Source organism: Petaurus breviceps, unplaced genomic scaffold (assembly GCF_028583685.1).
Source record: "Petaurus breviceps papuanus isolate PSGF00001 unplaced genomic scaffold, PetGlider_PUasm1.0 90897, whole genome shotgun sequence".
Classification (NCBI taxonomy): Eukaryota; Metazoa; Chordata; class Mammalia; order Diprotodontia; family Petauridae; genus Petaurus; species Petaurus breviceps.
In genome coordinates this window covers 1,883,226-1,897,449 of record NW_027187374.1, presented here as the reverse complement: position 1 = coordinate 1,897,449, position 14,224 = coordinate 1,883,226, and the positions used below count along the sequence as shown (strand labels likewise).

At 35.4% G+C, this 14,224-nt stretch overlaps 1 protein-coding gene across 1 annotated transcript in view; it reads right to left on the bottom strand.

Moving 5' to 3' along the window:
- Positions 1-14,224, bottom strand: part of GRIK1 (glutamate ionotropic receptor kainate type subunit 1) — a 171,631-nt gene that overhangs the window by 9,720 nt on the left and 147,687 nt on the right. Inside the window, exon 13 of the mRNA XM_069074843.1 lies at positions 12,147-12,364. Within this exon, the coding sequence (XP_068930944.1) occupies positions 12,147-12,364 (218 nt within the window). The remainder of the gene's footprint in view (positions 1-12,146; positions 12,365-14,224) is intronic.

The following is a 14,224-nucleotide window of genomic DNA, read 5'->3' as shown; positions in this document are numbered from 1 at the left end:
CAGAAAGACAGAGACAGAAAGACATACAAGAAATGGCACAGAGACAGCTGGATGGTGCAGTGACTTCTATCTGTCAGGACTGCAAGTGGGGGTATAACTGAAAGAGGTGAATAATTATTTGGGTGCTTTTTCCTTTGGAAGGGTCAGTAAAGGAAAGTATGATGCATTTCCTTTCCCAATCACCCAGTCTTATTGCAGTCCAAAATTATTGCTCAATATTGTTTACTCTAAAATTTTCCTATTCTTTAAAATGTGTTTTTAATTTGGTATTATGTGTGGTTTAGATAAAAATATCACCAATCATAACTTATTTGGTTTAAAAACATCTTTATTTGTGAACAGAGACTTTGTTTTTTATGTTGTTCATCCTTTGGTTTTTGAAGATATCTTGACATGTCTTGATATGCACGTGAATTGTATTTAAGTGAAATGAAGTTGCATGAAGTCATCATCCTCACTCTCTTCTGGAGTCATTGGAGTCCAGTGGCAAGACAAAAATCAAGACAACTAGTGATGGATCATGCAGTGGATGACCTTGGCATCTTCGATGTCTGACCAAGCTCTAAGCACTCACAGCACCTGCTTCAGCTGCCTTCACGGCACTTGGAAATAATTGTTCTCATCTACCCATTCCACCAGGGTAATCCTTCACATGCTTGGGGTAGACTTCCCCCTGACACACCAATGGGTTTGAGACCTGTAGTTACCCTCAAGTTACCATTAACCCTTCTGCTGAGACAATTTTACTAGAGTGTGGCCACTGCACATGATATAAGTTTTTGGAGCCACAGGTGAGAATTGGGTAAGAAATGGACACCAAAAGCTGAAAAGAGCTTAGGAAGCCCTCACAGGTGCTAGTCCTCCGTGAACACCCCTCACACCTCAAAGAGTTACAAAAAGATGAAAGCATTTTAGTTACCAAAGTATAAAAGGGACAGAGGGTCAGAGGTTTCTATCCTTTTATGAAAGAATCTTATTAATATTTATCTAATTTTTTTAAACCTTCTAAATTAGGACAAATCTGAATTTAGTTCTCTCCCCATTGGGAGTTAAAGGAAGTTAGTGGTGGTCTGATGAGGTGGGCAGAGAAACTGGTGATGTTAAATCATTTGCCCTCTTCATTATTTCCCCATCTAAACATGCACATAGAAATCTATGGGGGTGGAGTTGAGGACAGGGACTGAAGAGGTTCTGCCTCCTAACAGTAGACAAGGAGTAGAGATGTAGGATGGCCTTGCCTACATTACAAGGGTGGGGGCTTTCTCTTCACCTTAAACAAACCTCTACATCCTCACTTACATCTGGATACACTGGTATAGGGCTTTAATCCAGTCTGTATCTTTGAGTACAATGGTAAATTTCTTGAGCTTTCTCATTGAACTGAAACGGTTTTCTCCAAAGTTCTTTGTGATTTCAAATTCACCAAATCCATCACACTGTTCTCAGTCATTATTCTTGACCTCTCTTTCTTTCAAACTGGGACCACCTTCTTCTTGATATTCCTTCTCTCTGAGGCTTTTTTTGGTCACTCTTTTCTTATCTCACTGCTCTCTATTGAATCTCCTACCTATCTGACCAACTCTTTTTTAGTCTCTTTATTTTAATTCATTTCAAGTGTGTTTTTTGTAAGCAACATATTGCTGGATACTGGTTTATTTTGGTATTGCTTTTACTAAGTTGTTAATTCTCTTTTCATAATTTTTTGCATAGCTCTAATTTCTTTCCCCAACTTATCCTCTACCACTCTTATTTGATTTTTCAAATCATCTTTTGTTCTAAAATATTTTTCTTTTAATTTCCTAGAAATTTTTGTTGGACTTTTTTTTTTTGCTTTTTTGGAGGGCAATTGGGGTTAAGTGACTTGCCCAAGGTCACTGTTATGGGAATGTGAATTTAAGATCTTCCCTTCCCCTAGGCCCTTCGATAGGCTTAAGTGCACTTGGAGCCTATGGGGGGAGGCTTGATTCAGGAATGCTTTTTGATTGGCCAGTGGGTCAAGATGGTTGTTATATTCTCTGAGCCAGGAGAAGGCTATCTAAACCCTGATGTGAGGCTTTGCTTTGGGGCTCACTTTGAGAAGTGTTGTGTGATTTGACCAGAGGAGACTCTGGGCAGCCGTTGAGCACCCCCCCAGCTTTGAAAACCCAGATGTTGATGCTTCCCTCTCTGGTAACTGACTTGGTATGGATGTAATGGTCAGACAGTTGGAGGCCTGTGTGCTTGATTTGTTCCTCTGTCTTCTTCTGTTTGTAACTTCTGTCTGTATACTCTGAAGTTCAGTGTGCTGACCTTTTCCCCCTGAACTAGGTAAATGAAATATGTTTGATTAAAGCAAGATTGTTAAGCCATTTTGAGTTGCTTTCCTTTAGAAAAGCAGATCTAGGAACCTGTGTTGGCAGCCACCCTGGGGATGCTGGGGTGCTTGCTGCTACAGTCACACTATTAGTTTCTGTATTAAGTGTCTGAGGCCAAATTTGAACTCAGATCCTCCTGACTCCAGGGCCAGTGCTATATTCATTGAGTTGGACTTCTAATATGAATCTTTGTCCTTTGGGTTTTGGTCATCAACATTTTGAAACCATTGTCTTTTTCTGTGTGTTGAGCTTCTGTGACACCGTAGTAGCTTTTAACAATCAGATTCTTTTTTGTTTGTTTGTTTGCTCATCTTTCCAACCTACCTATTGACTTTGGACTTTATGTGGTATTGGTTCCATTCACCTCTGGGAGTTTTCTGGCCTGAACTTCTGTCTTCTTTGTCCTTTTTTCTTGCTTCCAAAGTGGTGTGATCCAAGGAAAGATAAGTTCACTACTTTCCTTGTTTACACTCTGAAAATTTGTGACATGGTTTGGTATTTTGGGTTATGTGTGGTTGCGTTACTATAGATTGTTGAGGCACTTCATCACTGTTGACATGCTGGAAGTTTATGTAGGTTCTGAGTGACTGAACCACTGGTTCCCCCTTGGTTTTGGTCTTTTACCCTGCTTTATTCCATTGTAGGCTGATGTTCAGGACTAAAGGTTAATGACAAGTCCCTACTCTCCTCTTGGGCTCAGAATCACACAGGTATGTACTTGTTCTTTGCTTCTTATGCAGATAGGGCCTCTGTTCCCCTGTGACTGGGACCACAACCAGGACTGTCCTCTCTGCCCTGGAAATCTGATGCAGAACTGGGTAATGGGTGACAGAGCTGCCTTATGGCAGCCATTCTTGTACCCAATACTAATATAGGGGTCCTTGTGATCTCTTTCTGCCCAGGTGTTCAGTGCCTTTACCATCTTTGGATGCTGGGCTACTCCCTGCCACTGCTCCTGCATGTACTGCCAGCTGCCATTTCCACTTGCTGTTGCTCTATTATGCTGCATTTTTGACCAACTCCCACCCCAGTGTCTGCAAACCTCTCTCTTTCTTCTTAAGCAGCCCTGAGCTGGGAAATGACTTACTGTGACTCTCTTTGCTTTCCTGATCAGAATTCTATTTGACACATTTTCCATTAGAATGTGTTGGGAGAAGTGGGCAAAAACTTCTGGCTCTCACTCCACCATCTTAACTCTACCCACTATTGTATTTTTCAGAGAATCTTTTAGGTATGGTTATCCATCTTTTCCTCCTGAACTCTTATTTCAGTTCTAATTATATATTTTATCTCTTGTCTTTGAGACTGCCATTCTTGTAATCCCTATGACAAAACCAATTTCCACCTCAGAGGTTCTGACTGTATTGTGAAGTTATTCTATTTGTCCATGCTTACCTCTTGAGTTTCCTTTAACCCATAATATTTCTTCATTGTGTTTCGGGTATTTATCTGACTGCTTATATTTTCCTTTTGCATTGTCACAGAGCTTGCAAGCGTGAGGTCCATTTACCAGGTCTTGTACCAGTTTCCTTGGTATATATCCTTTCCCAAACTCATCTTTTTATGTAGTTCTAGAGTCTATGCAAGAATCTACCTCAATTATTTCCTAAATTTTTAAAAATTAAATCTTATTTTTATAATCAACAAATTTTTTTTCTCCCTAGGGGGAGGGGAGAGAATTCCTGTAAGAAATGTATATTATCAAGCAAAACAAATTCCCAAACTGACCATGAAGAAAAATCTTTCTTATGCTATAATTCCATTATTCTTGAGTCCACCACTTCTGCTTACCCCTATTTTGCTTCATTTTTCTTCATTGTTGTTTCTGGGATCTGGGATCTCTTTCAGATGTCTACTGCCATGTTCTTCCACGACATTTCTTATTAATATCTTTTCCAGACATGTGACATGAATGTTATTGCCAACTAGTTAATGTTAGTTAAACAAAGGCCAGAAACACTGAGGTTTGGTCATCTGACTGCTGTTCTAGGATAGGTGGAGGAAGGGCAGTGTTTTGGGAGAAATGCAGAGAATGAAAAAGAGAGTGTGCTGGGCTTTTGTTGATCTACTTCCTTCCCCTATGGAGTGGGTTGAAGTCAAGGAGTGGAAGATCATTACCAGGCTCCTACTGGTTAACTTAGGGAAGGGTTCAAGAATTTTAAGTGTGGGTCATACAGCTGTTCCTCTGTGGACTATTCCAGGCTGGGCACACGTGGGAGTAGGGAAGCAGAAGCCTATTTTCTTCCATGAGGTATTGGTGAAGATTTTCAGCAACCTTAAGTGCTTCAACTTTTCTTTTTTCATGTTAGTTCCTCCTCAATTTCATCTCTTATTTTGTCTAATCTAGGGTCAGAGATGAATTATTTCTTATGATTGCCCTGTATTGATCAATAGTATGGTTTTGTGTACTACTTGGAGGTGATAGTACAATTTTGACAAAAGGCAATGTAAGACCCTTGACTATAAGTGATAAGACTTATTTCCAGTCTTGTTATGACAGTGCCTAATAAAACTATACATGTCAGTCCATTTAAAGTACCATTATGAATTGTTTGTTTTACTGCCAACACAGTTTGGATGGAAACATTTCTATCAAGTAGGCAATTGGCATTTTTCATTTGGTCCAGTGTATCTCACCTTGTTGATGCACCATAAGAAGAAGGCATGCCATTTACTCCATTATTCTTCAGATCAAGGGAATCATTAAGAAAGTCTTAAGCCTGCCATTCTATGAGATCCTGTCTACTTCTTTGACTTGTAGAAGTAGTCACATCTCACTGACAGGGATGTTTATTCTAACAATAGTATTGTTACAGACCAATTTGTCACTATCTCTCTTTTCCTGCCAGGCTTCCTAAGGTATTCTAAATACCCCTTGCATGCTATCTGACTTTGCCTTTCTTTGCCATTTTAACATTCATTTAAAAAAAATTTAGTTCCAAATTTTCCCTCTCCTTCCCTAACCTCCCCTTCCCTAAGATGGTAAGAAATTTTATATAGATTATATCTGTGTAGTCATATAAAACATATTTCCATATTAGACATGTTGAGAAAGAAGAAACAGACCAAAAAAAATCATGAAAAAGAATAAAGTGAAAACAATATGCTTTGGTCTGCTTTCTGACTTCATCAGTTCTTTTTCTATATGTGGATAGCCTTTTTTCATCATGAGTTCTTTAAAGAGAAGGGCTAAGTCATTTATCAATCACAATGTTGCTGATATTGTGTGCAATGTTCTCCTGGTTTTGCTCACTTCACTTTGTAGCAGTTCATGTAACTCCTTTCAGTTTTTTTCTGAAATCTACCTGCTTGTCATTTTAGAGCACAATAGTATTCCATTACATTAATATACAAATTATTCAGCCATTTATGGTCATCTCTTCAATTTCTAATTCTTTGCCACCAAAAAAAAGAGCTGCTATAGATATTTTTGTACAAATAGGTTCTTTTTCCTTTTTATGATCTCTTTGGCATATAGAGCTAGTAGTGGTTTTGCTGGATCAGAGGAGATGTACTGTTTGATAGCCTTTTGAGCATAGTTGCAGATTGTTCTCTAGAATGGTTGGATCAGTTCACAACTCCACCAACAGTGCATTAGTGTCCCAGTTTTCCCACCTCCTCTACAACATTTTTCATTTTCTTTTTCTGGAATATTAGGCAACCTGATAGATTTGAGGTGGTACATCAGAGTTATTTTCATTTGTATTTCACTAATCAATAGTGACATAGAATATTTTTTCATATGACATAGATAGCTTTGATTTCATCATTTGAAAACATCCTGTTCATGTCCTTTGACCATTTATCGATTGGGGAATGATTCATAGTCTTATAAATTTGACTAAGTTCTCTATATATTTGAGAAATGAGGCCTTTATCCAGTAAAGATTGTTTACCACTTTCTGCTTTTTTTTTTCTAATCTTGATTGAATTGGTTTTGTTTGTGCAAAAACTTTTCAATTTAATATAATCAAAATTATCCATTTTATATTTTGTAATGCTCTTCATATCTTGTTAGGTCCTCAATTCTTCCCTTCTCCGTAGATCTGACTGATAAACTATTTCTTACTCTCCTAATCTGATTATGGTATCACCCTTTATGTTTAAATTATCTACCCTTTTTGACCTTATCTTGCTGTGCAGTGTAAGATGTTGGTATATGCCTAGTTTCTGCTAAATTGTTTTACAGTTTTCCCAGAAGTTTTTGCCAAATAGTGAGTTCTTATCCCAGAATCTAGAGTCTTTGTGTTTGTCAAATGCTAGTTTACCATGGTCATTTACTACTGTGGCTTGTATACTTAATCTATTCCACTGATCCACCACTGTATTTCTTAGCCAGTACCAGATAATTTGGATGATTGCCACTTTGTAATGCAGTTTTGAGATCTGGTATGGATAGGTCTTGTTCCTTTGCCTTTTTTCCCAATTAATTCCCCAATATTCTTGACCTTTTGTTCTCCCAGATAAATTTTGTTATGATTTTTCTAGCTCTATAAAATAATTTTTGGCAGTTTGATTGATATGGTATTGAACAAGTAAATTAATTCAGGTAGAATTGTCATTTTTATTATATTGGCTCACTCTACCCATGAGTAATTGATATTTTTCCAATTGTTTAAGTCTGACTTTATTTGTGTGAAAAATGTTTTGTAATTGTGTTCATTATAGTTCCTGGGTTGTCTTGATGGATAGATTTCCAATTATTTATATTGTCTACAAATGTTTTAAGTGGAATTTCTCTTTCTATCTCTTCCTGATGGACTTTGTTGGTAATACGTAGAAATGCTGATGGTTTACGTGAGTTTATTTTATATCCTGCTACTTTGATGAAGTTTTAATTATTTCAAGTAGCTTTTTAGTTGATTCTCTAAGTATACCATCATATCCCTGGCAAAGAGTGATAGTTTTGTTTCCTCGTTGCCTATTCTAATTCCAATTTCTTTTTTTTCTCTTATTGCTATAGCTAATATTTATAGTATAATACTGCATAATAGTGGTGATAATGAGTATCTGCTTTACTCTTATCTTATTTGGAAGTTTTCTAGCTTATCCCCATTATAGATAATGCTTGATAGTGGTTTCAGATAGATGCTACTTATCATTTTCAGGAAAGCCCCATTTATTCCTGTGCTCTTTTATGTTTTTAATAGGAATGGGTGCTGTATTTTGTCAGAAGCTTTTTCTGGGTCAATTGAGATAATTACACGATTTCTGTTAGTTTGTTATTGATATAGTCAATTATGCTGATAGTTTTCCTAATATTGAACCAGTCCTACATTTCTGGTACAAATCCCATGGGTCAAAGTGCATATGATCCTTATGATATATTGCTATAATCTCCTTGCTAATATTTTATTTAACATTTTTGCATCAATATTCATTAGGGAAATTGGTCAATAGTTTTCTTTCGGTTTTAACTTTTCCTGGTTTAGTTATCAGCACATTTGTGTTATAAAAGGAATTTTGTAGGACTCCTACACCTATTTTTCCAAATAGTTTAATATAGTATTGGAATTAATTTTTCTTTAAATGTTTTGTATATCCCCATGTAGGGATATAAACAGTTTAGCCTTAAAACTTAAACACATCTGGCCCTGAGGATTTTTTTCTTAGGCAGTTTATTGATGGCTTGTTCATTTTTTTGGTCTAAAATGGGTTATTAAGTATTATATTTCCTCTTCTATTAATCTGAAGAATTTATATTTTCATAACTGTTCATGGATTTCTCTTAGACTGTCAAATTTATTGGATTATAACTGGGCAAAATAATTCCTAATAATTGCTTTAATTTCCTCTTCATTGGTGGTGAATTCACCCTTTTCATTTTTAATATTGGTAATTTGATTTCCTATTTTATTTTTTAAATCAAATTAACCAATGGCTTATCTATCTTATTGTGTTTTCTTAAAACCAGCTCCTAGTTTTATTTGTTAGCTCAATATTTTTCTTACTTTCAATTTTATTAATATCATCTTTGATTTTTACGATTTCCAATTTGGTACTGAATTGGGGGTTTAATTTTGTTCTCTTTTCTAGTTATTTTAGTTGCATGCTCTTCATTGATCAGTTAACTGATCAGCTCTTTCTCAGTTTTATTGATGTAAAAATTTAGACAAATACATTTTCCCCTAAGCACTGTTTTGGCTGTTGTCTCATTGTTGGTATGTTTGGTATGTTGTCTTATTTTTGTCGTTCTTTTTTTAATGAAGTGATTGATCGTTTCTATGACTTGTACTTTGACTCACTTATTCTTTAGGATTAGATTATTTAATTTCAAATTAATTTTTAATCTATCTTTCCACTGCCATTTATTCAATGTAATTTTATTGCATTATGATTAGAAAAGGATGCATTTCATATTTCTGTTGTTCTGCATTTGATTTTGAGGTTTTTATGCCCTAATACATGGCTAATTTTTGTGTAGATGCCATATACCACTGAGAAAAAGGTATATTTTTTCTATTCCCCATTCAGTTTTTTTCCAGAGATCTGTCATATCTAACTTTTCTAAAATTCTATTCACCTCCTTTACTTATTTTATTATTTATTTATTATGACATATATCTAGTTTTGAGAGGGGAAAGCTGAGGTCCCCCAAGTAGTATAATTTTACTGCCTATTTCCTCTTCATTTAACTTCTCTTTTAAGAACTTGGGTGCTCTACCACTTGGTGCATACACGTTTAGTATTGATATTATTTCATTGTCTATGGTACCTCTTAGCAAGATGTGCTTTCCTTCCTTACCCCTTTTAATGAGATCTCTTTTTGATTTTGCTTTGTCTGAGATTATGATTGCTACCCCTGCTTTTTTTTTACTTCAACTGAAGCATAATAGATTATGCTCCAGCCCCTTAACTTTATTCTATGTATGCCTCTCTCTACTTCAAGTATATTTCTTGTAAAATGGTTGTTTTAAGATTCTGGTTTTTAATCCACTCTTCTGTCTACTTCCATTTTATGGAAGAGTTCATCCCATTCACATTCACAGTTATGATTACTGTGTATTTCCTTACATCTTATTTTTCTTCCTTTTTATCCTTCTCTCTCTCTTTTCACCCTCTCCCTCCTCAACAGTGTTTTGCTTCTGACCAATACCTCCTCCAATCTTCCTTCTCTTCTGTCAGTACCACCTTCCCCCCCTTTTCTTTCTTTCTTTCTTTTTTTTAAATTGATTTTTTTATTTTTTAATTAATTTGTTTGTTTCCTTTTAGTTTACAGGATTCAATTCCACAATTCCTTGAGTTTCACATTTTGCCCCCCTCCTTCTCCTCCCTCCCCCCATGGCAGCATATAGTCAAGTATAGGATCTGTAAATACTTTCACATTATACATTAGTCAGGTTATAAAGATAGATTGTATCAGATGGAATGAAAAATGGTAAAGAGGACATAAAACCAAACAAGAAAAGGAAAAAGATCAGGTATTTTGCTTCCACCTGGATATAAACTCAGTTCTTTCTAGTTCTTTCTCTGGATGCACACATTTCTCTCCATCCTGAGTCTTTTGGGACTGACTTATATCACTGCCCCCCCTTTTTTTAACTCCTTCCTTTCTTACTTCCCTGTAGGCTAAGATAGATTTATATATATTCAACTGATTATGTATGTTATTACCTCTTTGAGCCAATTCCAATAAAAGAAAGATTCAAGCAATGCCCACTGCCCACCCTGTCATCTTCCCCTCTACTGTAGTAGGTCTTTCATGCCTCTTCATGTGAGATAATTTACCATATCCTACCTCTCCCTTCCTTCTGCTTCCAGTGTGATCCTCTTTCTCACTCCTTAACTTATAATATACCTTATACTTATATCCTCTATGTATACTCCTTTTAATTGCAGTAATAGTGATACAGTTCTTAACAATTGTAATTATCATCTTCCTATGTAAGGATATAAACAGTTTATAAGATAGACTATCCCAAAATTCAAATAGACTGAATCCCTTATGTTTTCTCTTCCTTTTTATCTTTTTATGTTTCTCTTGAGTCTTAAAATTGAAAATCATTTTTTTGTTGCTGTTCAACTTTGGCCTTTTCATCAGGAAAGCTAAGTCATCTACTTCATTGAATAGCCATTTTTCCCTCAGAGGATTATGCTCAGTTTTGCTGGGTAAGTGATTCTTTGTTGTTATCCTTGCTCCTTTGCCTTCTGAAATATATTCCATGCCATGTGATCCTTTAATGTTGAAGTTGCTAAATTCTGTGTAATCTTGACTATGGCTTCTTGATATTTGAGTTGTTTCTTTCATGCTTCTTGGTAAAATTTTTTCCTTGACCTGAGAGTTCTGTAATATAATGTTCCTTGGAGTTCAGGTAATCCAATCATTTTAAAATTATCTCTTCTGAATCTATTTTTTAGGTCACTTTTTTCCCAATGAGATATTTCACATTTTCTTCTATTTTTTCATTCTTCTGGTTTTCAAAAATTGATTCTTGATACTCATGGAGTCATTAGCTTCCACTTGTCCAATTCTAATTTTTAAGGTTTTCTTTTCTTTAGTTAGTTTTTTAAATGTCTTTTCCATTTTTCCAATCCTATTTTTTAAGGAGTATGTTTTCTTCATTAAATTTTTGTACATTTTTTTCTATTTTCTGTGTTTCCTTTATCAAGCTTATGATGCTTTTTTTTTTTTTTTTGCTTTTTGGAGGGCAATTGGGGTTAAGTGACTTGCCCAAGGTCACACGGCTAGTTTTTGTGTTAAGTGTCTGAGTCTGCATTTGAAATCAGGTTTTCCTGACTCCAGGGCCAGTGCTCTACTCACTGTGCCACCTAGCTGCCCCTTGATGCTTTTTTCATGATTCTTTTGTTTCACCTTCATTTCCCATCTTTTCTTATTTGATTTTTAAATTCCTTTTTGAGGTCTTCCAGGAGTTCTTTTTGGGCTTGAGATCAATTCACATTTTTCTTTGAGGATTTTCATGTAACCATTTTGACATTGTTGTCTTCTTCTGAATTTGTGTCTTGATCTTCCCTGTCATCATATTAACTTTCTATGGTCTGGTTCATTTGTTGCTTTGGGGTCTCTGCTTGCTTATGCTAGGTCACAGAGAGCAGTGTAGTGGGGGGTTGGGCTAGCTGCTTGCATCAGGGCCTTGGTCACTGATCTGCACTGGGGCTCAGGACCTCTCACTGGCTTACTGAGACAGGGTCTGCTGCAGGCTTGTTGGGACAGTGCCTGCCCTAAACTGTGTTACCCTTTCACCCAAGTGAGACAGACCTTTCCTGCCAACCTTCCAAGTTGTCTTAGGCTAGAAAATTGTTTTTCCCTGTCCCTTTGTTCATCCTGCCATTCTAGAATTTGTTTTGAGGCACTATTTTATAGTTGTTTGGAGGTGAATGGGCTAGTTCAAGTGATTTCCTGCTTACTCTTCCATCTTAGCTCCTAGAAGTGCAACTTATATATATTTGAGGCAGGATTTGCCCCTTTCTTCCTAACTCTAAGTCTCAAATTCTTGAATATTCTAATTTAGATTCCATATAAATCAGTTTAATTCACAAAACAGTGTACTATGTGTAACATCATTAGAATAATATCAGAAAATCAGAATTATTCTTATTTTGGGGCAAAAGAGTTCCAATCTATGATTAACAGCTAAAGACTGATTTTAAAAAGGATTAAATGTCATTTTGTGATCCAAGGGAATGAAAAAAATTTAGAATGACAGAATTGCCTTGTTAAAAACATGTAGAATGTTTTGTCCCCTGGTATCTAATGTGTGTGTGCATGCACTTATTAAGGTGTTCATGTGTTTTTCTTGTGGAAAATAAGAATGTACTTTTTCATAGTCTTACCTTAAAGAAGGTCATTGTTGATCCATCTCGCACTGCCCCATATTCTATCTTTGTTTGCTTTGCCAAATCATCTGCTGAATCTATGGGGGACTCCATTCTCTCTACTGTTAAGAAGGCGGCCAGATTTGCAGTGTAGGATGAAATGATGATTAAGGTGAAAAACCACCAAATTCCTCCTACTATTCTTGTAGAAAGAGCTTTAGGCATTAGCTCTGAGCCTGTTATCATCAAAGTAAGAATATTAAATGAGGTCAAAAGAAAAACAAACTTACATTGTATACTATCCTTGGGAGATAATTCTTTCATTGTGGAAAATTTTCAATTATCATTTGAATTTTTTTTCTACATACCTGTGTTGATGGTATTAAGCAATCATTTATACTGAAATTCTCTATCTGAAATCCAAAAGTTTTTAATTGTTTTCAGTTGAAATTGTATTCCTTCATGATTTCATTAAAATGAATTTTATTGTAAATAATATTTTTTAAAGTCTAGATAAAAAAAATTCCTTTTGGGTTTTTGCATCAAAGTACAACATTAAAACATTGAATATTAATTTTTTTCAAGGTGGAAAACATCTGAGGGATTTTGTGGAGATTTTACAGACTGTATTATTTTATTATATTTTACAGATTTTAAGCCATTGCTCAGACTGAGCCACCACATGGACCAATTGTCAAAGGCCAAAAGCATACAATTTATTACAATTTTACTCTTCATAGGTAGGTTGGAATTGATTAGGTTTAATATAATGTCATCCTGAATCTGTTCTTAGACTCATTGTACTGTCATTTACTATGTCTAGTAATGACAGACATGAGAAGCGATTGGAAATTTTAAAAAATCAATAAATGTTTTTGTCTACTGGATGTGAACAAATAGGTTTGACTGAATTTTCTGCTGAATTAACTGAATGTTTTAAAGATATATGTGGCTTAAAGGATGAAATAGTCTAATCTTTCAGGTTTATACTTAAATTTCACCTAGAAATCAGCATTCATAATCACCATGAAGATCAAAGAATGTTCAAGGCCCTTGGTAAACTGATCAGAGCTTAGGGTTAAAAGACCTCTCAGACTTTAAGAAATATATTTTCTTCATGTTAGAAAGTATCTTTGTGTTTTGATTCACTTTGGGCAGGACAAATAAATTTTATAATAGCTATTCCTATTTAATTGTTCTTATTCTAGATCCACATAGGCAATTTAACCCAAATATAGAAAAGATTATGAGGTGCTTCCTAGAATAAGAATTTTTCACTTCAATCTTTAATCTTTTGGGTTTTTTAGAATTTGGTGTTTTGGGTTTTTTTTTTTTTTTGGAAAACTGAGTGGTTAAGTTTTTTATTTGGCTACAATGTAAAAATATTTATTTCATGTAATAATGGCTATATGACTCGACCATACAATTTAGTAGAAATGCTGTTTTGCTGTGCGGGTGGTGGGTTTTTTTTTTTTTTAGCCCTAGACATTCATACTTATGTCTGTGATTGAGTTGTTAAGTTTTCAATTTCGTTTGGAACATAAGGTAAATAAATGGGACAATGGGTGAATAAGTAGCCACTGAAACATAAGGAATTGCTTGTGAGTAAGATTATGTGTTAAAGTAATATTTTTATGGTTATAGCTGAGAGTCTTCTGGAAATGGAAAAAAATTAACTAACTTTAACTGAATAAATGCCACTTTTTAACAAGATATTTATTAGGTTTAGAAATCAGGTTATTTAACTCTCATTATTCCTCATCACACGAATTTTCAAATTTTTTTCTTTAACTGATCTGCTTTAAAAGGCACCATGGCTTGGTTAAGAGAGAGCCAGTCTCAGCCAGGAAGACCTGATTTCAAGTCCCACCATGGACATATACTGGCTGTGTGACTAGGCAAATGTCACTTAACTTCTTAGTGCTCTAGTCAAGTTCCTAGGACTATAATTTACAGAGGAGGTGTCAACCTTCATTAGAGGAGGAATTTCCTTGCCTGGAATTTCCCTATACCAGTTTCCCTATCCCTCTCAGTGATTTCTTAAACAAGTTAGACATTAACCATAAGCTGAGAACTTTGGATGGAGGAGTGTGCTT